Source organism: Neopelma chrysocephalum, unplaced genomic scaffold (assembly GCF_003984885.1).
Source record: "Neopelma chrysocephalum unplaced genomic scaffold, ASM398488v2 Primary Assembly neopelma1_132, whole genome shotgun sequence".
NCBI classification, from domain to species: Eukaryota; Metazoa; Chordata; class Aves; order Passeriformes; family Pipridae; genus Neopelma; species Neopelma chrysocephalum.
This window is the reverse complement of record NW_020897794.1, coordinates 1,594,293-1,620,034: the sequence shown is the minus strand read 5'-3', so window position 1 is coordinate 1,620,034 and position 25,742 is coordinate 1,594,293. Positions and strand designations below refer to the sequence as shown.

Sequence of the window (25,742 nt, the reverse complement as noted above, 5' to 3'; positions counted from 1 at the left end):
TTGTATCATTAAAAGCTTTTTATTGATGTAGGTTTGTATGTATGTTTACACTGATATTAAATGGAATTATTTAGTGAGGATTAGCAGTCAGTCAAGGCCCTCTCTTTCCATTTTGTGTGTTACCAGTCGTTGCAGGTTCATTTCAGTGTAGGTCAGAAATTATGGTTACTGTTATATTTAATGCATGAAGTATCCTGGATTCACCATTTCCTTGGACAGCCCTTCTGCTGCAAATCTTACCTGATTCCTTTCTAAAGCAGCAGAGTTCATCATGGTCTCTCCTGTTCTTAATCCGTCCCTCCATGGCATTTTGGGAGCCACTTGCTAATGATGAAATCTGGGCCGTGGAACCTCTTGAAGCCACAGATAAGTCTCTGTTTAATCAATTATCTGGTGATGGGGACATTTGGAACTACATTAGTGCATCAGCCCTGAGTGTTGGGCTGAGCTGTGCAGATGTGTGTGGGCTGGTGGCTGTTGTCTGGTGGAGATTCTTGGTGATCAAAGAGCACAGCTGAGCTCTCCTGTGTGCAGAACACCTTCAGCCTGTGCCAGCATCATTCCCTTCCCTGCCAAAAGGCCAAGCAGCTCCTGGCCTTGGTCCACGTGGTGCTCCAGAAATGATCAGAACAGTTCTGCTTCTTCCCTTCTCTGTAGTTAGAATAGAATTTGGGGCCTGAGGGTATCCTGGCTCTCTCTCATAATTACATCATTCCCACTATTAACTAAAGAGAGCAGATTCTTTTTTTAATAAAAGCTTCCTCGTATGCATTCTTGAGTGTTGTTTTAGTTTGCAACTACTCACATTGGAATGCATCCAGACGCCGAGTCCTTATGTTTCCTCCACGTCCCCAAACTCTCTGCTGGGTAATTTGCATTTCAGCACTGCTCAGTTGCACTTTGCTCAGTTTGAGGGAGGGAAGGGCCGGGCAGTAGCATATGCTGATTTACATATGCTAATTGCAACGTGGATGCCTCGCTTCCTTCAGGCAACCAAACCAGGATATTTTTGGTTTAATATCCTGTTGGTTTAAGGTGAGAGGTAAATCAGAGCTTGTTCTGCTTGATTCGCTGCTGGAGAGTCTTGGTTTGAGGTTTGGTGGTCAAGGCCTGAGATGGATGTGATCAGAAATTGGGGAGCTGGAGGGTGTGGCTGAAGGGCTGTTGCAAAAGCTTAGTAAAACAAACTTTGTGGTTTGCTAACAGGGAATAATAAAGGAAGGGAAGAAGCACTCCAGGGCACTGCTGGGGAGCAGCATGATGTGTCATTTGATGCTTCAGCCTTCAGCAAACATTGTGACATCTCCAGCACTCGCTGCACGGAGCCAGAGGTTTGGTTTGGTGAAAAGGTGCAAGTTCCCAGGTATCAGATCGTGCTCATTAGTCTTCAGTGGTTTTTAACAAAATCAAGATCGGAGGCAGGAGTATATTGGGAGGAGAGATCTCTAAATTCCAGTCTGCTCTTTCCCAGCTGCTGGTTGGGAGACAGTGGAGTCCTGGCTAAACTTGGAGGGTTTTCAGTCCCATTTGCAGTAGAGCTGCACTGATGTGACTGCACCTTGTCGTGGGCCAGTGTGGATAAGAAAACTTGCAAGCAGGGGAACCCACTGAGGCAGTGGCCAGGCAGTACCAGTGTAAAGTTCTTTAGCAGCAGTTGTGGAAGGTTCTGGGAATTGTGAGATGGAGACCTGCCCCATGAGCCAGCCCACGTTCAAGGTCTCTGCTTGTTGTGTCTCTCTTGGCTGTGTTTGATGTGAATGGTCCCTTTGCATTTGGACTTCCCCTTCTAGAGCTGGCAGGATGTCCTAGTTGCTGTTCTCCATGTGTTTTGTAGCTACAGTGTGGCTTAATGGCAGAAAGGAACCTGGTGATGGAACAAAGCAAACCTCCCAACAGTCCTGGTGAGGCTCCGGGTGCTGCCCTCAGTGTCCTTTGGTGGCTCATACATGGCTGTGCTCTAACTTTGGTAACAGCAAATACTCTGTGTTTCGAAACACTCTTAATTTGTGCTGTTAGGAAATGGACATAGAAATAAAATGTGGCTGTGAAGAGACATGAGGTTAAATTTTGACTGTGCAGTGAGGGCTGCAGGTGGTGACGGTGCAGAGCAGCGTGTTGGGTCCTGCTAATGCTCCCCACCCTGAGAGCTTGAGAGATGTTCCCTTACCAAAACACTTAGTGGTGGTGTTGTTGTTGTTGTTATTGGTGCTGGTGAGTGAGAAGTTCCCAACAGGTGCTCCCTGGAGGCTGATCTCTGCTCCCAACACAAGGAGCAAGTTCCTTGCCCGCAGCCTTTGGGGCATGTGAGGCTGACCAGCTGAATCCCAGGCTCTCTGCAGCTGTTCCATCATCAAACCCTCTGCTGTGGTGGATCCAAAACCCAACAGTTTGGGTGAGGAGGGTGTTTGTGATGAGCTGAACGTGTGCTTGGTGGCTGGATTGAGTTATAGGGGTTTGGTTTTTCATCGGTGTCGTGTTTGCTGCAGGATGAAAGGGGTGTCCATGTGTGCACTGGCTCTCAGCAGGGAGGGGAGAGCTGGCAGGGATCACAGAATATAACAAATTTACACAAAACAGAGCAGAAAAGGCTGTGCATGTCACTGATAATTGCCCTGATAGTCTCAATAAACAAACAGGCTGCAGTGCTGGCTGGATTGACATTCAGGATCCTCAGAGCAGCAAAAAGGTTTCTGCATGCTCCGACTCATGGAGCTGGTTTTAAAGAAAATGGGCATTTTTAAAATCCTATTTTCCTTCCATTTTTGCCTTCCTTTGATGAAGATACTTGAAACACCTTTTTAACTCTACGTTTTAAATGCAATTTTATGGCCATGAAATATACCCTTGTGTAGTTTTCAGGTCTTTTTAATTTTTAAAAGCCCTCCTTATTGCTGCTGCATAAGGAGGAATTTTTAGATTATGGGGAGAAGCAAATGTGACATTCTGTTCCGTATTAAAAGTTAATTTAGGGCAGAACTAGAGACCAAGAAAAGTGTCTTTTCTTTTCCTATACCTCCTTGTAATGTAATTGACCCCTAATACCTCTGCAGGATCTGGCACTCGGGCAGAGGGAACCAGCTGCCCAAGGGCACAGAGGGAACCCAGCAGGAGGAATTTGCCCAACTGGGATAACTGTGTCTGCCTTTTGGAAGGCAGAACACAACTATGGATTAACTGGAACCTCTCTCAAGTCTTTTTAAGCCCTGGGCTGAAGGAGCCACAGGCATTCTGCATCTCTCTGGGGCTGTGTCCCTCAGCACTGAACGAGCTGTGTGGACTTCACCAGAGGTAGGAACTGGAGAGTTGCTTCTGACACTTAATTATGCAATTGTAATCTTCCATAAAATGCATCATAAAACCTGTTCATGCCTTATATTGGCTTGGAGGAGTCATTCCAGCCCTGCTGGTTGTAGAATGCCCACTTTAGGAAATTGCCTGAGTCTGTATTTTTCTTGGAGCAGTGCTAGTCGGCCCCACAGGTTTCTAATAAATATTTCATACCCTTCTATGAAGGATTATGAAAATAATTTGAATATCTAAATGACTGGCTCTCCCTGGCCCAAGCAGTGTCCAGAAGCAGGCTTTGGTTCATTTCTCTGACCTCTCTTGGCATGCCATAGAATGCCCGAAATGGTAGACCCTACATAAACACTGTCTTGTTCTTATTGGAATTTCTTCTGCCATTAAATTTGATTTTTATTTTTTTTTAACGCTAGTAGGTAAAATATATTTTTGCACTTCCACTTAGAGTGAAGGACTCAAAAATACCTCACATGCATGGATTCAGCATGAACTCCATCAGGGTTGAGGAACTGCTTTTGCCTTTTGCACAGTCGGAATGGTGGGAGGAGAAACTGTGTTTCTGCCTGCCTTGATTGTTGAGATTTTTATCTGGCCCATAAAACAAATAAGAAATTAGACAAGGAAAGAGAGAGAGAGAGGCTGAAACAGCAATCACAGCTGAGAAAGTGGGCGTACACACCACAGATTTCCTACAGTCTTTTTATTTTGTTTTGTGAACCTACACCAATTAAATGTACTTAAGTGATGTGTTACCTCTGGAAAAAGGGTCCTAAGGGCTGCCTGACCCTGCTGTGCCCTGGTGGGGCTGCCCCTGGGACTGAACCCCCCCAGGCAGCTGCAGGAGCACAGCCTGGGAAGGAGGGTGTTTGTGGGGAGTGGTGCTGGCATCTCTTGGCACCTCTGGTCCTGTGTGGTGGGGTTTTTTGGGGGAGTGGTGCTGGCATCTCTTGGCATCTCTGGTCCTGTGTGGTGGGGTTTTTTTGGGGGGAGTGGTGCTGGCATCTCTTGGCACCTCTGGTCCTGTGTGGTGGGGTTTTTTGGGGGAGTGGTGCTGGCATCTCTTGGCACCTCTGGTCCTGCGTGGTGGGTGAGGTGCTGACTGAGGTGCTTGGGTGGGTCTCCCAGCCCAGCTCCTCTTCACTTTGGGGTTGCTCACAGCAGCGAGCTGGATGCTTGATGGTATTTGTAGGCTTTTTAGGGCTCTTCATTCTGCTAATTTGACATTATTGAAGTTCTATTTCCCCAACTGTGCTGTGGGCTAAAGCGAGAATGACAGCTTGCTCGTTATTTGTGTGTGCAATATTTATGTATGTAAATGACTGGTGTGTTTGCCTTTATCCCTTGATATAAATACAAGAGATGTATACAAATATAATGAGGAGGCACAGGAAGCTCGTTTTGTTTAAGCAAAATGCAGCACATTAAGCCGTCATGCCCTGACACTTGTTCCGTGGGGGAGACAAAAAGGGAAGCGTCGGGCTTTTGTTGGGAGACATGAAAGTTGCTGCTGCTTTCCATGTTGGGTATTATGGCTTCAGCGTGCCAGAATCGTTGGGGGTTTTATTATTATTATTTTTTTCCTTTTTGGTGAAGGCTGAGAAAAGACAAAGGCTAAAAATAGAACCCATAATTTTTGATACAACTGTGGAAACGTGGTTAGTTCTAACACAGCAGGTGGCTAAGGGACTCGATCGGCAGAAACCAGCAGTGCTTTCAGTGCAATCAAAGTTAAGTGCAGAAATTTAATTAAATGGTAGCAAGGCTGGCAGAAACTTTGTAAAGCAGCAGTGCATTGTCAAATCCAACAATTATTCCGAGGAACACAATCCACAGATGGCGTCTAATTGATAAATTAAGGTTCTGGTGCCTGATTCCGCTTACACTTAAAGGTTCTCTTTTCTTAAACAAAACCTTAAAATTTTAAGGCTGCGTCAGTGTTCTGAAAACATAACAAGCTGGGCTGGGTTTCTTGGGTTGAGAAATGAACGCTTTGTGTTCAATGGAGAAGGTGTTGGCTTCTATTTTCCTTGTCTTTCTTTCGTTCCAGAGAAGAGGTTTGTGTTGCTGGTGAGGTGGTTACCTGGAATCTCAGGGTATTTAGACCTGCCCTTTGTGCTGGGACAGGTAGTCAAGTGATCTCTCGCAGCTTTTACAAACTTTTCAGTTTTCCTGTCTGCCCCTTCAAGCTGCCTGTTGATTTTTGGGCGTCATTATCAGCCACTGCCAATCCTCCAGAGCTCCATACCCTGCCTGGCAAACCCTGTCCAGCCCTGGGCTGGTCACCCTGGGGAGCCAGGCCTGGCAGGACAGCAACTCACCTCCCATTGCTTTGGTCACATTGGGGATCTTTTTGAAGGGGGTTCTGGGCTGGTTTTCTGTTTCCCCCTCGCTTGGGTGTTGCTGGGAGCTCCCCACTGCTTTGTGTTGATGTGAGGGGACCCAGAGCACATCTTCCAGGTCCTGGAGCAGCTTCAGGTGATGTTCTGTATGTCTGTAGAGTTTAGTATAACAAACAAACAGGCCCTGTTTTACCTCTTTTTGAACTGAAGGTATATCAGGGATATTTTTGTCTCTGTGTGTTTTTGATTTCCATGTGTAAATACAGTTCATTTCCCAGGGTTTAGCATAGCACTTCAGAGAAGGGGCAGGAAAGATTGAATCCAGCTCTTCAAATACACTTGGCATGTTGTCCTCTAACGCTGGAGAGGGCCTTTTCCCTAAGAGTGGCACTTTCCCTCCCAGAGTAGTGCTTTGAACAAGGATGGAAGTTGAAAGGGCATCAGAGTACATAATAGTTATGTGGAGTACAGAGATATACACACACCTGTGTGCACAATACGTGTTTGTCCCTTGCTTAAAAAGGAAGAAAATTGTTAACCTTCCAATTTCATATCTTCTTCTTTATTTAAGCGATTTTAGAAGATGGATGCAAGAGGGAAATGACTGTTTCACTGTACATGTCGTAAACCCAGGGCACAGATGCCCTGATTGCTCTTCTGAGTTTTTTTATGTGACTTTTTTGGCATTGCCCTTGTGGTAGTAAATTCTCCATGAGCTGGATTCTGTGTGATAGAGCTGAGGCCGTTCTGAGCGATGGAGCTGAATCAGGGCTTGTTATTTTTGGTTACTAACAGTGTACTTGAATTCAGGAACTCGCCTGCTCCCTTCCCCCTTTCTCCCCTCCTGTGCCTAAATATATCCCACCAGTCAATCAGCACTGGCAGGCATCAGTGCTGTGGCTGTCAGATCGAGTTAGCTGTGGAGAGCCAGAGCTACTGGCTTGGGTTTTTGGGCTTGAAAATGTATTCAAATAGTGGCATCGTCATTTGACTTGCAAATAAGTACAGTCTGGTAATGGGGCCCTTGTATGGAAAGAATGATGCAGCACTTCAGACAAATCTATGTCTCCTTCCCATGAAGCAGATTAGCAATAATACAATCCACACTGGTGTTTATGGCTGCACGCTCAGTGAACACAGACATTTTTGAATTTTCATTAATGGTGGATTTGTAGTTTTTAATGGAACAAAGAAAAAACACTGAGAGTCGAAGAAATGCTAATGCCTTCCTGGGAAACTTAGACAACATTTGGTTTAGAGGCAGATCTCTGGTTGGCATTTTCTCTCTTAATTTTTTTTCCCCTTATCTGGGCTCGTTGGCTGGTTGGTTGTTTGAGAGCAACACTTAAGTGAACACATTATCTTTGTTGCTGCTCCTTCCCCCAGCGAAGGGCCAGGCCTTTGGTGACGGCATAGCCATTGCCACAGCAACCAGGCAGGATGTCACAGATTCACAAGTGTGATTTTACATTCAGAACAGCAGCAGGAGCAGATGGATATTGGAAACAAAATCCCCACCCCCTCCCTTTGCCTCCTTGCACTTCTTCCGAGAGCAATAACAGCCCTTCTCACCACGGCCCTTTGTGGCTCTTCCCACAGAACTTCCATGGGCTGGGGGTGCTCTGCAGTGGAAGCAGGGGGTGCTGGGGTGCCACAGGGTCCCTGTGCTGGTGGCAGCACTGCCTGGGCAGTGTTGGGGTGCTGGACTGAGGCACTGAGGGCAATACTGTGTTTTTCTGTGACTCGGGGACTGATGCAGAGAAAATGTTCCCGCTTGGGAACGTGGGCTCAGGTTTAGCTTGGAAGTTGTTCCATTAACTTGGGGAGAAGCTTTGTTGTGTTAATCCTGAACTTAACAGAACAAACCAAGCAGCCCTCCCCGTGGGTAATCAGATGCATTTGGGAGCCATCGTGCACAGAAGTTGATCGTAACACCCACCCACCGTGTGGGCAACAGCCTCAGGAACATATGCTCAGTCTGTTTTCCCAAAAAAAAAAAGACAATATTGGAAACAGATGCAGAGAAAGGGTTTTGTACTTAGTAAAACTTGAGGTCAGGGCCTCTGGTTTGAAGGACAAAGAACTGGTTCAGTGTCCCAGCTGAAGCCTCTCTGGGCAGGTTGGACATGCACCAAATAAAGGGGTGATGCAGGAGAACCCCAAACTCGCCGGTCCCCGGTCACGGCCACCTCTGGCCTTGTGGATCCTCCTCCTGTACCATAACCTTGTCACTGCTCTGTGAGCCTGGTTGATCTCCTGGCACTGCAGTACAAGTGCTTTGGTTTTGGCCAGTGTACCAGAGCCTTGCAGATGTCCAGAGGATGTGAAGGCAGGTGAACCCCAGAGATCTGCCTGAGATGACTCTTGTGTTCCCTGCAAAGCCTTGAGCTGACTCTCCTCTCAGACTTGCACTTTAAAAATATCTTGTATTTGTGTGTGCTTTGGTGCTGATATAGGAAAGACTGTGAGAGCCCTGGAGCCCAGATGACTTGCCTAAACCTGGCCAAGTCTCCTGAGAGACTCCTTGTTGTAGTGGGAATTGTGGGCTCTGCTCTAGTGGGCTGAGACACTCTGAAATTAGGCTGGAGTTTAAAGTTTCAAAGGAGTTTGGTGTCAAACTTGCACTGACTTGGATTTCAGTAGGAGCTGGGTGTCTATTTTTGTCCTGCAGCAGTAGGGTTGCAGACCAAGATCCCCTTGTATTTTTATTTTATTTGACTTCGAAAACACCAGCTGTGATTCTCTATACAGTTACTGGTATGGAGCACATGAAATTTTAATTAGCTTGGGTGAAGGGAAGAGAAGTTCTGGTAATTGATTTAGTATATAAATGCCCTTCTGCTTTCTTTGGTTTATGTGCTGGAAAGATTGTGTTAGAAATTTTCCTAATACAGGTGAGATTTAAATGCATTTTTAGGAGTTTCTTGAAATCAAAAAGTAAAGTGCCTCTAAACTATTTAGATGAAAAGTACTATTGATATTTTACTATTTCAGATAAAAGTAGATTATATCATTATTATTTTTGTTATTTTTATTATTATCTTAATGGAACCAGTCAGTGACTGCTGAAAAGGGAAGAAAGGATCAGTATATCCAGACTGATCAGACTGTGCTCGTGTCACTGTGGTCGTGGGAGATCACGTGAATTTTCCATGACTGGGGCTCCCACCTTTGCTTTCTCCTGGCCTGATATTCACGTGCTTTCTGCTCACTTGTCTCTTTAGTTCCTCAAAGTCTGCAGGCAGATTCCTTGTGCTTCAGAGACAAACCCCTGGCACGTGGTAGCAGCAGGTGGTTGTGTCTCTCTGGGCTGACTCATCCCCAAGGTTTTGTGTCTCAGCTCAGACCCTGCTGCCAGCAGGAGGATTTCTCTGCTCGCCTCTTCAGAGATTTCGACCTTTCCTTCTGCCTCTGTCTCTTGTGCACTTAATTTCTGCTTTTCTTCTCTGCTTTCTTTCGTGCTTCTTAATGAAACAACGAAAGATGAAAACCCCAAATGAACTCTCCAGGTGGCTCTGTAAGAAACAGAGTGATGCTGATCCTGATCCCTGTTCCACCTGGGAGAGGCTGCTGGTGCTGGGAATGATCCCGGTGCTCCCCCAGTATTTTACAATGCGCCCTGAAAAGCGTCTTTATTCAGTTTGACTGTTGCTATTATGTGGTGAGGCATTCAATAAAAGTTGTGATTTATGAGATGTGTGTGGCCGTTGTTGTTTTTTGCTCTGTCATCTATCAGGGAGAGAAAAGCCAGGCCTGATAATTCTTGGCACATAGCTTTTTCAGTTAAGAATGTCAGCTGTCAGGCTGTCAAGAGAAGTTATTTCTCTGGGTTTTTTTTTTTTAAATAGGCAGAGATCCTGCTTCGTACTGTGCTGGGTTGATAAGGGAGTGCTTTCTGTAGTGCTGAAAAGTGTGTCCCATGGTAAGGCCCTTGGTGTGTGCCCACTTAAACTTCAGTGCTTTGTGTTTTCAGTGTGTGACAGCACTTGATTGCTTAATATACAAATGCATTCGCTTTCTTTTCTTTCAGCTTTTATGTGATTTTTTTTTTCCCTCCCTTTCTCTCTTCCTGAAAGGAACGTGTGTTTTTTTTTTCCCCTTCTCTGTGACTAGGTATTTAAAAAGTGCTCTTTTGCAAAATATGTGCACATTAGATAATCTGGTGTTGCATAAAAGCTCTTTCATATTTTGGGGGCTTCATGCATGTGTGAGACAGGCCTAATTGAAGACAGAGGCTGTTTGTCACGAATGTGAATATAAGGATGGGGAACCGAGGGTAAGAATTATGTTAAATACCAGGGTGATGTGTTTTTTTCCTTCTTTCCTTATTAGTTATTTGCAAAAATGTATCAAAAAGTCATTTTGATGCAGTGCACAATAGTATCACAAACTTGTGCTTTGCATCCTAAGTGCCTGGTTAGAGCACAGTTAGAAGCTGAAATCATTCCTCAATTAGTCCCTGGAGTCCTGTATAAGTCTTTAACTCTCAGTGTGTGGTCTGTGATTTATCAGTGGATGAAGGATTGCTGAACTGCAGCTGAATGGAGAACCTCAAATTTTCCAACCTGCGACCCCTTGGCTTCCTCCTCCCTCTTCCTTCCTGGAGAGGGTCCTTGGAAACCTTTGCCGTGGCTGGCAGCCTTCAGGGGCAGAACTTTAGAGCTGGGAAGACTGGCAGAGTGTGGTTCATAAGAATGGGTAGCAAATCACTCCCCAGAAGAGGCAGGAAACGTGTCCAGTGGCCGTGCAGCTCTTGGGAATTGGGATTTGGTCCTGGCTCGCAGCTCTCGTCACGTGGCTGCGGGTGCAGCTTGTGGCAGCCTTCTTGTTTTGCTGATGTCAGTCTTCATGGAAGAGGAAAACATTTCCTGTGTGTAATTCAGCCTGGCCAGCTCACTTCCACACTTTATATCCCGTTAGAGGTACGAGGCTGAGGAAGTGTGGGGTGGGTTCTTAACCTGTGTGAGGTGTTTTGATGTATGGCACCGTGTGTGTGGCTTGGAGATGCTCCTGTGGTTTGCAGGTTATTCATTACAAATATTTCAGTGGTCTTTGGCCTCATATCTAGTCTTAAATTCAGGTTTCTGGTGTAGTTACAGACCTTGTGATTCTTGGGAGGAACAAAATCCCCCCCACCCTGCAGACGGGCAGGCAGTGCTGTTCAGTTTGGGTGGAGCTGAGGTGGGTTTCTCCAGAGCCAGCAGCACCTCTGCCTCTTGACAGGTGAGCTGCTGGCAGGTGCTGCTGCTTTTCCTGCTGGCTGCTCCCAGGACAGAGGGGGAGCTCCAGTGGCAGGAGCTCCGTCCCCGCTATCAGGCAGGAGGCAGATGTTAAGGGCCTTCACATTTGGCTTGAGTCACACCACACAAGTGGCTTGGCTGTTCGTGGGAAGTTGTCCCAGCATTTCATGTCCTGCCAGACCTGGAAATTCAGTCATCTCAGTGACTTGGCCTTTTTATGTGACATTTTTGGCAGTGTTGTAACCATGTAGGTGCTTTAAAGTCTGTGAGTGTATTGGGCTGTGATAGGCTTTGATACTGGCAGAGTTCTTGTGCTGGGGAGGATGGGGAAGGAAGGAGTGCATTTCCAGCCAAATGCTTATTTTCAGTAACATCATTATTATTAGAGACCTGTTGGTATTCCATAGATCAGGTGAGAGTGAGTCCCTTCATTGTAGCTGGCACTGCCCTGTGAGCCAGTCCAGCACCTGCACAGCACAACTGGAAAGAGGAAACCTCAGCCCCTCTGCTCATCCTTCAGTCATAGGAGGCGAAGCCAGTGACCAAAATGCCACAGTTCAGTAATTCCTTTGAACTCTGTGGGTCTTGCAGCCCCAGGGAGAAAAAGAAATTATAGGACTGTCAACCTGACACCGATTTTCTGTTAATTCACTATCTGTGCCAAATTTTGTGAGTGCTGGAACAATTGGAGTCTCGCATTTGAGAACAGAGATGCAGTGCAGAGATACCTGGAGTTTTGATGATGTGATTTGCAGGGAGTTCCTGATCTTAGCAGGGAGTAGGAGAAGACATCTCTGAAGTGAGACCCACCAGGGTCGGGCAGGCTCAGAGCCAGAGGCACTGCCTGGTGAGGGGCTCAGGTCACTGGCACTCCTGGCCAAGAGGGAGCAGGGAGTCTGAGCTCTGCTGTGCTGTGCTGGCTCTGCCACTTGTCCTGGAGCCTCCACTTCCATTCATGCAATTTCTTTTCCCCCACAGGCTCACTTAGAACAGGGAGATGTGATGGGGCATCCAGAGGATGAGTTGTACCGTGTTTGCAGCCTGGTTGGTAGCACAGAGCTTGGCACTGCCCTTGCTGTGCCTGCTGGGGGGCTGAGGGTGGGCCCCCAACATGTGCCTCAGGTTGGGACAGGCTGAGGTTTCCTCTTGCTCTGGTTCCTCCCTGAGCTGCTGCAGGGAGCAGCTGCTGTCAGCCCGAGCCTGGTGGTGTGCAGTGCTGGTTGCCCTGGCACAGCCCCGCGTGGGAAATGGGAAAGGAGCACCAGAGCTGGCCTGTTGTGGTGGACAGAAGTCCGGACAAGTGAGCCTGTCAGGGTCTTGCTCAGAGCTGGTTTCCTTAGCCTGGGTCCGAGTCCTGCAGTGTGTTCTGCCACCGAGCGCGATGTACGAACACATCCCTTCTCACACGACGCCTTGCCGAGTGCTGGGGTTTACAGTGTTAACAGCTTTAAATAAATTCTTCCTGGAGATAACTGATTTATTAGGCTCCTACCCCTCTGAAGGCAAAGCTAGTCACAATTAACAAACAAAGCAACGTGAGGCAGTTGTCATTGTGGGTAATAAATCTTTCACTGGTGGGTACCACTGGCTGATGGGCTCGGAGGGTAAAACTCCCCGTCAGTCAAAGTGTGTCTTTAGCCCGGGCTGGTGGCAGCTGTGATGGTGTCCCTGAATGTCACGTGACATGCTGGTGATCCTGTTTGTGTCCCCAGGTGTGTGGTGGAGGTGGATGATGGGTTTGAGTTTGGCAGCTGTGCCATCGTCCCTCCTCGCCCCGTGGCTGCTGTTGGTGTGTGAGCGGGCAGCACGTTGGGCTGTGCTGCACATGGTGGTTTCACGGTGTGTCTGCACACCTCGGCCTGGGCAGGACATACAGGTGTAGAAACCAGTGATTTATGTGCTTTGGAGAGCAGTAGAAGGGCCCCTGTGTCACCTCTTTCAGCCTGGTGTCCCTTCCTGGCTCTCAGTCTTGATGGTACGTGGCTGAGAAATGAGCCCTCCAAGTTTTGGTCAGGAGATACTGTTGTTCCCTGGTGGCATCTTTGTTTGAATAAACAATTGTTCCCAGACCTGTTGGCGTGGTTTCCAGCACTGGGGAGATATTTCTTGCCGGGTTTGTAAAAATGATCTAAATGGATCCGACATCCTGGCTATAAAACATCTGTAACATTACACATTTAGTTATGTTACTGGAGACTTGAGTTCATTTTGATGGGTAGTATTTTATCTGCTACTTTTCCCCTCCTGAAAGCAAAGCTTTCTGTAGAGGAGGATTTATAGAAATGTATTTCTAGCACAAAAAAAGTCATGCACATTAAGATGTTGGAGTAAAGGAGAAATAATGTCTTTTTTTGGAGACCTTGGCTGATTTATCTCTTACTTGGTAGTTTGATATGACCTTCCTGGCTAGGAACAATATTTTTTCATTCTTCCTTTAATAACAATAATGTCAGTAACGATGTCTTGCACTATTCCAGCATCTTCAAATCAGACTTTCAGCGGGTTAGGCATTTAATGAGTGAAACCTCACAGGCTCCATTGAGCTGTGGGGATACGTTTTTGTTCTTCTTTTTGTGGAAATCAAGGCACACAGCACTCGATTGTGCAACGTACTCAACCTAATGAGGCTTCCCCAAATGCTGCGAGTTCAGATGTGTGCGTGAATGCTGAGCCCTGCAGTCTCCAGCTGAGCTTCTCCCAACACTGTTTGATACATCAGTCCTGTGGAGACTCAAATGACTCGCCCTGTGGTCAATAAGTGAGTAAACATCACACGAGGGAGACAAGCTCTCGTAGCTGCGAGGTGCTGCCTTTCTTTGGAAAAAGTATGGATGTTTTCTCCTGCCTTGCTTCCACTCTTCGTTCTTGGTGCAGCTCCTCAGGGGCCCTTTTATTCCCAGTCAAGGGTTATTTGATCTGCTTTAGAGCGACACCGATGTTGCTTTAATAATGGCTGGTGGGTTCCCTCCTTGGCAAGGGAGGCATCTCCCCTGGGTGAGCTGAAGGTGGGAGCGCTGCAATTCCTGTGATTCACCTGTTTGGGGAGGGGGGGAAAGAGGATAAAAGCAGACACGGCGTTTCATAAAACTGGGAAAGCGTTTCAACAGCAGTAACAGGCAAATCTGGGCATTTTGCAGGATTTCAGTGGTCTCACACCAGAGGGAAAGCTCACCCTGGTGAAGGGCCAGGCGTTACATCCATGCTGGCTTGACTCAGCAGATGAAGGAAAAGCTGCTCCTCAGTAACTGATTGCCATGTGCGTGTGCATTATGGAGATGGAATTAATCAGGGCTAAGGGTTAAAGTTTCCATTTGTTCTTTTCAGAGAAATCATCTGGAGCATGTTGGGAGGGAGGTAAATTGCTTTACACGTTTCTTCTCCCTTCCCGTGAATTTTTCTTGTTTTAGCAGAACGTTATCTAGAATGTTAACAGAGAGCTCTCATCACTGATTTGACAGGGTCATCGTGAAAAATTAGTTGATACTGACTCAGAAGCATTTACATTATGTCGTGCTTTCTGCAGTGTAGAGGCAACAAACTTTTCTTTGGACTGACCTCAGTGTTTGGAGCTGGAGGAATTTATAAACTCTTACAGACTGTGCACTCCTCTGCATCTCTGGGTTGGACTGCGCTGTTGGATTTTGCTGTACACTGGCTTAAACCTCCAAATACATTTCTTCCTTCTCCTTCTGGTTGGTGCACTCTCAAATCAGGGTTCATTGACCACGCCATAAAGCCATTCTGGCTGCAGAGCCGTGTGCTTTTGGGCATGGTGACAGAGCAAGCTGTCACACCTGATGCTGCCAGGTATGATATGACAGCAGTAGGGAGGTAGTTGTGGAGCAGCCAGGGAAGGAAGGGGCTCGTTTGTGCCCGTGGGGTGGGAGCACAGCCGTGTCTGCCCTGCCCTGCACAGTCTGGTCAGCAGCAGCACCCACGGGTGGGAGAGGCCTGGGCAGGACCTGTGTTCTGGCAGCCCTGATGGGGCAGTGAGAGGCACTTGATGGGCTGGGGCAGCCCTCTGGTCAGCAGGCAGCAGCTCTTGGATGAGCAGGACTTTGCCTGAGCTCCCACGAGCCTTTTGGCACTGGCCCTCAGGGTGGGCTGGAGGCTTTGGGTGGGTGTGCAGCCTGTCCTGGCCAGGGGTGGAAGTGCCAGTCACTGCTGTCCTGCACGACCCCCCCAGGCTTAGGAAAGCAGGGACAGCCGGGTGCCTTCTCCTTGTGTTGTTCCAGGTTAAAAAAACAGGGGCTTGGGATGTGTTTTGGGAAGCTGTTTAGCTTGGTTCCCCACTTTGACCCACTTTATTCCACCCTGCCTCACCTGTAGAGCTGTACTGCAAATGGCCCTTGAATGTGCCCTTGGAAACCTGGTCTGGCCCAACTGTGTGTCTTGTTGGAGGGCACAAGTTTTCTGGTTGTATTTTGGATATGGGACGTGATGTTTCTTTCCAGAAGGGTTGGTATAGCATGGATGAGGAATTGATGAACATGGTAATGGTCAGTTAATGTGTGTTCCCATCAAACATTGCTGCCATGGCTTCGAAAGTGAGGTCCCTGGGCAGAATGCCATCTCTTCCTCCTTCCCTCTCTCCCTCCCTCTCCTTCTCTCTCTCTCTCTCTGCTTGCACAAGGTGAAGTGTTGCCAGTAGCCTGTAGATTTAGGACCAGAAGCTTAATTGCTTCCCACTGGGACCTTTGTCCCTCATTACATGGGCATTGCAAAAATCCCCCACCTCCCCCCAGTCACATTGGGCAGTGCTCTCCATTTGTGGCCCTGAGATGTATTAATTTAAAAATAATTATCTTAATTTAAACTTATTAATGCAGTTTTTAAGCACTGCTGAACAGCAATCAGGCAGGCACATTGGGTAAGTTGTCTGTGCTCAGTGAAGATTTAGAGTTACCTTCCTCCTGCCCTGTGCACGAGGAGCTGAAGCAACCAGGGGGGATTTAAATAGATTTTCTCTGCTGCCCTCCCCTTGCCCGTGCTTCTGTAACCCGTAAAAGAGTTACCTGGAGCACAGGAGCAGCCCTCAGGGATGTGATATAACTTGTTCTAGTGAGGCTGTGGGGCCAGGAGCTATTCCTGGGCTCTGGAGGGGGGAATGCTGGCTCTGGTGAATTTTACTGTATCCTTTGATATGAAGCTTGAAGCCAGATTTTGCTCAAAAAAAAAACTGCTGAGCTGTCACAGCTGGGGCTAATTTTGAGGAGATTGGATGTCCCGTGCAGGGAGCTCTCAGTGGTGGGGCAGGTGAAGGTGTGGCTGTGCCTGGAGAGCTGAGCATGGCTTGGAGGAGGTGTGTGGGATGCTGCTGCCTGGACAGCAAACTCTTCTTTTGGGGAGGGCCCTTTCTGGGGGGTTGGCTGTGACTGTGGCCATTGCTCAGCTGTCCCTGTGGTGGGTGGGTGAGGGGGCACATGGAGTTAAATCCAGTCCCAGCTGGAAGATGACCAGGAGGGGCCCTGCTGGCCCCTGGCTAGGTTTGCTTGTGACACTCCAGGGATGGCTTCGGCACTCGCTGCCAGTTCAATCTGTCTTATAAAAATCACTTTGTGTGTTCTGCCTCCTGCTGATGCCACAGGCACTGGGGGAGAGGAATGAACCAAAACCCGACCCTCCCAACGTTAACAGCAGAACCCCAGACAGCAAAAAAACTGGGAATGCAGCAGGGACCAAGTTAACAGTTTGGTTTCTGAATGGGCTGGGAGAATACAACCCATCTGTATTTTCCCAGGATTCGGGGAAACTGCTTTACCCCACCAGGAATCCGTGCCGGTTGTTTGGATTAAAGAGCTCTTTCATTCCCACATACCTTCTGTAGCTGGAGCAGCTCTCCCAGGATGACATGAGCTTACCCAGGGGTCAGGCACAAGGTATTTGCACCGTTTAAGTCTTGCTGAAATCCTGTTCTGAATACTTAAGCATGTTGTACGTGGCACGTAAAGCCGCGCTGCCTTTGCACGGGATTGAGTTGCTCTTGCAGTCGTGGAGCTCGAGAGTGCAGTGTTTGCTCCCTGAGGGAACTCGGTGCTCACATGGCACCTCCATCACTCCTGAACCCCTCAGAAATACCGGGCCAGGGGATGGTTCTGGGGTGTTCTCCTGATAGCTGAACTGAGAAGGGTTGGAAGCTTCCACTAAACATTGCTGCTTCCATCGTGTCTTCACATCTCGGTTGAGTTTTTAGTAGCTTTTTGGAACTTCCTGTGAGGATCCCAGAGGCCAAAAAAAAAAGCCCCAACAACAAACCTGGAGAATTCTTAAGGTCTGTGCTCTGCCAAAAGAAGCCTGGCAATTCAGTTAACAAGATCACTTCCCCGTTACATGAATTATTGTTGTTTTTAATTAGAAGTAATGCTGTAGTTTGGATGTACAGCACAATGGGGTATAAAATGCAGTTCAGCACAGATAGGAAAGATGATTTTTCTAATTATAAACCTATTTAGAAGGTGGGTACACTAGAACTGATGAAATGCCAAGCTGCAGATGAGGTGAGCAGGCTGGAATACGCATGCACCCACGCACCCACGCTGGCACAGGAGAGAGAGGAGAGTGCTCTGGAAAACAGTTATAGATGCATAATTAGTTTAATCTGAAATTAATGCTAATTTCAGCAATTTGTGATGCAGATTCACTATTAGTACTCTAGTCCACTTCCACCGCGTTGGGAAATTGAGGATGCAAAGTCTTGATGAATTCCTCACCGGGGTGTGCTCGAGCTGAGTTCAGGCCCAGGTTTCCAGGGTGCTCTTTGAGCCCCGTGTGTTGGTTTGCTTTAACCCTGTGTCACTGCCTCCTGCTTTGGGATTTTACATGGATTTTGGGATTTTACATGGAGTTTACTTTGTGACAAGACACTCTCTGCGCTGGCTGGATGTCAGCACTCACCCTTTCCAGCCTCACCAGCCCCGCCTCCTGAGCAGGAACTCTGAATTAAAACTGGGCAGGGGGGACACAGCAAAAAAAGGCTGCATAAGGAATGGTTGGGAAATGACACTTAAAACCATCACCCTGAAGTCAAATATGTAACCTCTTTGTTAAACATAGACAGGGCCTTGACTCATCTGGACGGAGTAGCGGGTACTTGTTGCTTCAGATTTTGAAATTCTTGGGAATTGTGCAAAATATTTAATGATCCTAAAATCCCCTTTGTTCATTGTTGATAGTAGTGATGGTAAGAGTTTCAGTGGGGAAAGAAAAACCCACAGGAAGGCGAAGAGCAGCATTGGTGTGTGAGGGATGTTCATGGACTTGGAGCTGGAGGCTCTGGCTCTGAAAAACCCCATTCCTTTGTTTCACCAGAGTTGGGTTTAACTCGTGGGTATTGATGTGTTCGAGTGGGACAGGACTTTTGTTCCCAGAGACTGCATCTTCAGCCTGTTGTTTAGAGGAGATTTACCCGATACACCCCAAACTGATCTAATTACAACCTTAACCTTGTGAAAATGGCATAAACTCGGCAGACCTGCCTGGCTAAAGCGCGGGAGGTTTTTTCCTGCTCCTGCACCACCTGAAGTGTTTGCTCAGTTTCAGAACACAAAGGCGATTATATTTTTCAAAGCCAAGCCAATAAATGGAGTGTAACCTTGGATGCCTCCTCGCAGGAGTAGAGTCACATGTGTTTTGATTAACTCCACACTAACGCCGTGTACAAACAGCAATTCTGCTGCGCTCACAATTAACGGGCCTCGGATCTGCCTCTCCTGGCGATTCCTTCTGCAGCCAGAGAGAGACACCTTGAGTGCACAAACCCTCCAAACCCAGCCCCAGCCCACGGGCTGCAGAGCCCTGCAGGAGCCAGTGATGGATACACGGCACTGCAGAGGAAAACCCGAGGCATGAAGCTGGAAGTGCTGTGGTTTCGGAGTGACCCAGACCTCTTGGAGTCATTCATAAATCGTGGATTTGTGATTGATTCTCACAAATCACTCCTGTTACCCAAACCCTGCTGTTCCATCCCCAAGGGCAGATGGAGCTGCTGGAGGAGGGTCTGAACCCACCAGTGCTGCAGTGACTCCCTCACTGTTTGGGGGGTGTGTGTATGTCCCTGTTGTGAGTAATCTCCAGAAAGCAGATTCTGAATTTACTCACAGGAAAAGATGAAGATCCTCAGTGACTTTCACTGGAGGAACTTCAGGCTGAGGATTTTGTTTGGGGCTTTTTGTTACAATAATAAGAAAATAATGATAATGAATGTTTTTCTTCAATATATACATAAATGCTTTTATAGAATTGTAGGGGTTTTTTTGCTAAATATATGCTGACTTATTTTCTGAGCCAAATGAGTGTTTTGATTTTAAAAAGCCTTTTATTTTAGAGAGCAGCTAAAGTTACCAGTGCCTGTGATCATTGGTGCCTCTGACTCTTTGTCATCTCTAGTGTTTACACCAAGGGCACTTCATTAAATGTACTTTAACCCTTTGTTTTTCCTCCTGAAAACAAGCAGAGATCTGTGGTGGAGAGAATATCATGTCAGGGGGTGAGAACATCACTCCCTGGGGTGAACCAGGAGGCTGCCCTGGGCAGGGCAGAGCTGTGTCCAAACCTGCCCTATCTCCCTGGATCCCTGGGGGAGCTGGGGCTGAGCCCAGGGTGGGTCTGGGGGCACCTCTGGGGGCACCTGGGTGCCTGTGCCACAGGTGGGAGGCAGGCAGGGAATGCAGGGAATCCTGCTGCTGAGGCACGTCGGGATCAGAGGAAGCGCTCAGGCTGCACGTTTTGTGTTTCTCGTGCTGGGGGGAACGTGGTAACAAAGCAATTGAACTGTCTCTTCGGGGAGACGTGGATTGTAAAAGCAGACTTAATTTTGTGCTTCGCTTTGGTACCAAAGAGCTGATTTCTGAAACCATTTCCCAGCTCGCAACACATCTCTAGGCATTAAAATGTTGTGAATTTGCTTGTCATTACCAATATTTTCTTTGACTGAAGCTATTGAAACAAAGTGGTCTTTTTCTTTTTTTTTTTCCTTTAACCTTCAATCTTGCTTCTAAAAGCAGTAGCTCTCGTTTTCTTTCTTTCTTGGTCAAATATAAAAATGTTGATAATTTCAAATACTGCTTTAGAATAATTGCTTTCCTCCCTCTTTTGTATGACAACAGAAGCTTGGCCTGATCTTAAATCAGATGCTGGCAGGCAGAGGGCTCTTGACAGCCCTGCAAAATCCTTTAGTTACAAGTCGGCTTTCGCCAATTCTTTATTTGTAAATGACAATTTTCTACAGAAAAATATATGCTTGGGCTTCAATTTCGGAGCCCTAGATTGCAGCCAGGAAAAAATAATTGAGTTTTTACACAGTTTTTTTTTTTCCTCTTTCTTTTTCTTCCTAACTTGAAAAAGAGGAAAAAAAAAATAAAGTGGAGCTCTGTAAGGCTGATGGAAGGGAATATCTGCTTAATGGGAGTCATGCAGCATTTTTCCCTTCAGTCTCAGGAAGTTGGCTGCTTCACCCAGTTTCCAGAGCAAACAAATTTAAGCATTTCAATGCATGAATTTTGTATTGGCGTGTTGGGTTTCCTGAGTTAACGTGCGGTGTTGACTCAGACACCTTTGTATGGTGGGTTGGCTGCTTCTGGGCTGTCTCCAGCTCCAAGGCCATGGTCTGATCCAAGCTGGGGTGTTTCCCCTCTGCCCCAGTGTGCCAGGATGGTGGGGGCCCTTTGGAGCATTGCCCTGGATCTGTCCTGACTTTGGGGTCCCACAAGGGTCAGATGGTTTGGGATCAGCCCCCCAAAGACACCAGCTTCCCCTGCCATCATTGGGGTTTGTGTCCAAGGGCTGATCCTGCCCATCTCGGAGGGCTGCAGGCTGTGGATGATGGTTGTGGGATGGTGTGTTCTCCGTAGGGAATCCAGCACCATCCCTTTGCCCTGTGTGGACCAAAGTCAGGTGCACATGGGTCAGCAGAAGAGCTGGGTGCTCTGCTGGGGCCTGGGGAGCACAGGGGGATTTCTGCAGGAGCTGGTCCAGCCCTGATGGGTGGTGATGCTGAGCTGGAGTGTGGGTTGTGGCAGCTGGAGGATTCTGCATCGGCAGCTCTGGCTGCCTTTCATCATTTGATTATTTTTAAAGTAACTGTGCAAGTTCCTTTTAAACTGACCCATGGAAACTTAATAACACATCCCTTCGATTTGATGTAATTGCCTTTTGTCTGCCAAAGAGAATTCACCCTGTCTGTAGGAAAAGGAGGGGGAAAGGTGCGTTGCTTTTGAGGCAGTAGCTATGAAGATATGATACTTGGACTCCTTTTTCACTTATATTTGCATTGAGAAACGCAATAAAAATCATTTATTAAAAAAAAATATCCGGGGGCTAGAGTTGTTATTGAGAGCCTTTACTCAGCCATGTCTCAAATAAAAACAAAACAAGACAAAGAGAAAGAAGTATCTAATCAAATCGAATCGAAATTGCTTCTGTAAAGAAATATTCTCATTATCTGGGTTAGGGATGGGATCTGAAGAATATTTCTTTTTTTTCCACATATTGTTTGAAATAATCTGGTTAAACCATGTGCTTGTCTTATAATTTCTTACAGATGGTCACAAGAACAAAGAAAATATTTGTAGGTGGATTATCGGCTAATACGGTAGTGGAAGACGTGAAGCAATACTTCGAACAGTTTGGCAAGGTAAGTTCTGCCCAAGTGAGCTCTACACAGTTCTTTCTTTCCTTTCTTTTTAAAGTGTGTTTTGAAAAAGTGCAATCAGGGCTGGGCTCAGAGGAGGGCCACAGTTTTTACCTTTTTGTGTCATTTCTCAAAGCCTCTGGAGCTCCTCTTCTGTTCATTGTGTGTGTTTGTGCACAGCGTTGCCAACGCTGTTTACTTCCAGTAAAGTTAAAAAGGCATCATTGAGAGGTGAATCTGTGTCTGTTCAGGAAGAATTTGACCCTCAGCTGAATGATTATACAGCTGTCTTCTCCATAAAATCAGCCTTCTGTTTACCTTGATTGCAGTGGCAAAAGGGGCAGATAGATGTATGGGAGAGCTCATTAAGTTGTGAAAATGCCTGAAGGAACCACGTGAAAAGCAAAGAGTAATGTGGAAGTCACTAGAATATCCACTTAATTTCTTAGTGGAAAATCCTTATGCAAGATCCTGTGTGCAAATGCATCTAGAATCCTGACATCATTAAAAAAAACCCCCAAACCAACCAAAAACCCAAACAAGTTTATGCACAGAAGGAGCCCTGAACCTTGCCAGAAAAATAGTCTTTGCTGTGATGCAACGACTCAAACCCCACAGTCCAGGCTGGGGTTGGAGCTTAGTGCCCCTGACTTCCATGGAGTTCCCTGGGTACCCAAGGCTTTTGGACACTTGTTCAGGAGTCTGAAGAGCTTGTAGAGCTGCCTGCTCTGAGAGCAGTTGGTGGTACCACCTTCCATGGGGCTCTGTGGACTCCAGCTCCATGGATTCCAGCTGAGCAGCTCCGTTCCTGTCCTCTGGAGTGCAGCCATCGATGCTTTAGATGCAAGATTGCTTGAGGACACAGCAGGGTATCCCAGAGCAAAGCAGCTCCTGTTCCTTGTAGTTAGTTTATGTTTCTTTTATCTGCCCTGAAAAGCCTGAGCCAGGCAGGATTTTGTCGAGGGCTGAGGAGGCGAGTTTATAAATGGTTCCTGTGCTGGATTGATAGTTGTTTTGCAAACCAGTCATTTTATTTTCAATAATAATCTTCGATTCCGGCAGGATGTTTACAGCCTGCTGAGCCTTTTATTAAAGGATTACATGAGCTTTTGGATGTTTCTTCTGTAGTTACTTCTAATTGCAGAACTCCACTAACCTGTATTTTTGAAGTTAATAATAGTTTCAATATAAGCGCTTTGCATATTGTCTGGATGTTGTCTTAATATAGTCTTTTTAATTTCACCATCTGGTAGTTTCATGCTTGCAATTTTACAGTCCCTGAGAATGCAGCCAGCCAGGCTGTGTCTCAGGAGTGACTGGGGATTCGGGATGCTTCGGTTCTGCTTTCGTGCTCTGCCTTCCTCGAGACAGCTTAGCAGAGGTTTGCCTCTCCAAAGGCAATGCTTTGGGAAAATCAGATATTTTTTTTTTCAGGTGTCTTAATTTGCAGGCTAAAAAAAATTAAGGAGCTGAAAATTGCACGAGTTGGGATCAAGGCAGGACCCCATTCCCGTGACAGCACAGCTAGGATGTCCTGCTGAGGCTGTGTGATCCAGGCAGTAGAGCTCATGGTCCCTGTTATTCCAGGTGACCTTTTCTAGGTGCATCCCTGTTTGACACTTCCCTGTTGCAGCTGGTGGTGTTGGGAGCAGAGGTGCTGGGCTGTGTCACCCTCACTGGACCTTGGTGTGGGTGTTGGGGTTCTCCCCACGGCGCTGTGCTCTTTGGCAGCTGGCACAGTCTGGTTTCAGGGTGTTTTGAGGTGATCCTCCCCAAGGCTCAGGTTGTCAGGAGGTGCAGAGCTGGTTAATAACCCTTGGAAATGGGAGCTTGTGCTCCAGCTCAGTTAGAAGACTCGTTAATATGCTGTGGATGATACAGTGACCCAGGACTGGCTCTGTGGGACCTTGAGGAGCCCTGTCCTTCTCCATCCCGCTCCTCTGCCGCTCCGGGACTCCCTTGCTCAGCTCTCCAGCCCTTTGGGCAGGGCCTGTGCCCTGCTCAGAGCTCCAGTCAGGCCATTACCGTGCAAACAGTGAACCCCATGGATGGGTGAGCTCTGCCTTTGCTCAGAGCTCTCTTGAAATAAAGCAAATTGCACGACGTGATTAACGTGAGGAGCCGCCCGTGTTTGATCAGAGCATCTCAGGTGAGTTGCTCTGTGAAATGCTGAGCTTATTTATCGGCCTGGAAAAAATTGCTTGCTGTGATTCCTGAAATCCTGTTTGTACTTGCTGTGGAGAGGAGCTTGGGAGCCCAGGGAGGCTGTTTTGGTAACTGGAGGTAGCTCTCCAAACACACAGTGTGAGCAGAGCAGCCCCCAGCTCTGGGGCCAGGCGGGCTCGCTCATGGAACTGGAGTTGGCAGGAAAGGGATGAAGTGTTGAATTTGAAACTGCAGCTTTTTGAAAAGTCAATGCCAGAGCCTTTGTCTCCAAGAAAAAGAAAAGCTTTAGTGAACACTCTTCCTGACTTCAGTGAAAGTGCCGGACGTTACAGCACCAAAGCACGTGGTGACAATAATGCTGAGACTTGGACAGTCAGATTTCTCATAGTGATTATTTTTCTATCTGTAAAGCCCAGGACCTGTAGGATCCTTTTGGGAAGGTTGGCATTCCTAGCTGCTGTAATCTGTGGAGGAAAACAGGGAAAAATTACCTGAGTGAAGCCAAAAGGCTCCACAGAGTGAGCCCAGAGCAGTGTAGTGAAGAGCTTTGTGGTTGCCTAGAGCTGGTGAGGCTGAACCTGTGCACCTGCAGTGGGTGGGGGGCTCCCCAGAGAGGCTTGGTGGGGTCTTTGTGCCAGGAGGGGGGGTCAGGGTGCTGCAGGAGGGAAGACTTGTCCTTCCAGTGGTTTCAGGGAGCAGGATCCACGGAGGACACAAGGAGGCTAAGCCATTATGTTTACAATCAGAAGAAAAACAAGCCATTGTGTTAATCCCTGATCCTGACAGTCTAATGGAGTTGTTTGTGGGATCCTCTGCTGTTTCAGTCAGAGATGTTTAAAACATTCTTACAAGCAAAATAAATTCACTGTCATTCAGTGAATTCACATGTTGACCTGTCTAGGCTCTGTAGCATCACCCTTGTGCTGGGTGGGAAAAGCTGCTGAGACCAGGCTTTAAAAGAATTCAAATGAGAAGTGTTGGAGGTGAGGAGATCCGAGGGGAAACTCTGCAGGGCTCTCATTCCTCCCCTGAGAGGCCCCAGTGCTGCCCTGAGCCATCAGCAGGGCTGGGGCTGTGGGTCTGCCTGGTTTGTGGCTTTCTGGAAGGGTAAGAGCAGTGTGGGGCTCTGAGTTTGGGACATGTTGGAGCATTTAAGACTTCAGGTATCATTTAAAAAAAAGAAAGCACCAGAGCCTCCTCAAGCCTCACCCAGAGGACTGTGACCAGCAGGAGAGAGCCCTGAGCTCTAATGAGCTGCACTTCTCAGGACCTCCTGTTCTGTACCTCCCGAGCTGCAGGCACTGATGAGGAGGGTTTGGAGGGTTCGTTTTCCCAGGTGCTGCTCCCTTCACAGAGCTCCTGTGAAAGCAGCACAGTCCTTCGTTTGCTACTTGCAATTATACTTCACATGGCGAACTGTGTAATTAGTTTGGAAGACTTATGCCTAGTCATTGGTTTATCCTAATCGGCTTTGGCTTTTCCCAACAACAAAGTGAGCTTATTTTCCTAAGCTGAAACAACTCTGCTCCCTTTGTTCCTCTCTTTTATTGTCTCATTCCTTTCATTCTGTTTTACTGCCAAAGTTTTGTTTCATTAGGCCTACAAGTCATTTCCAATCCAGTGGGCTGCTACAATAAGGCCTTTATAACTCAGCTGCCCTGGTTCCCATGTCCCTTCTGGTCCAGAGCCAGGACTTGCTGTTTGACATGGGATTTTAACCCTTTGGCTGCCCTGGCTGCTGGTCCCCCCTCGGTGGGGCTGAGCCAGGCTGGAGATGGGGCTGGCAGGGACCCCTGATGAGCTCACGGATCCTAATGATTGCGTGAGGCCGTTAATTGACACGTTAATGTGGTCAGGCTCCAGGTAACGCTTCTGGGCCCAATTATTGAAACAGAATTCTGATTAAAAATCTTCTTACTGTAATGAGTCACTGTGGGAACAGTCGTTGGAATGAAAAGGCCACTGTGTCCTTCCAGCATGGTGGGAACAGTTCTGGTAAAGGTACATTTCAGTTGTCCCGAGCTCTTGGATCAACCCATGTACGACTGTTCTTGTAGAAAAATCATG

The 25,742-nt window shown here is 47.3% G+C and overlaps 1 protein-coding gene across 16 annotated transcripts in view; it reads left to right on the top strand.

Annotated features, from left to right (window-relative positions):
- Positions 1–25,742, top strand: part of MSI2 (musashi RNA binding protein 2) — a 221,624-nt gene that overhangs the window by 55,486 nt on the left and 140,396 nt on the right. For all 16 annotated transcript variants that reach the window (XR_003536759.1, XR_003536758.1, XR_003536757.1 and 13 more), the window contains exon 6: positions 21,420–21,512. Coding sequence is in view for 11 of the 16 variants with exons in the window: in XM_027698817.1 (XP_027554618.1) it covers positions 21,420–21,512 (93 nt within the window). In the remaining 5 variants the exon portion in view is untranslated. The remainder of the gene's footprint in view (positions 1–21,419; positions 21,513–25,742) is intronic.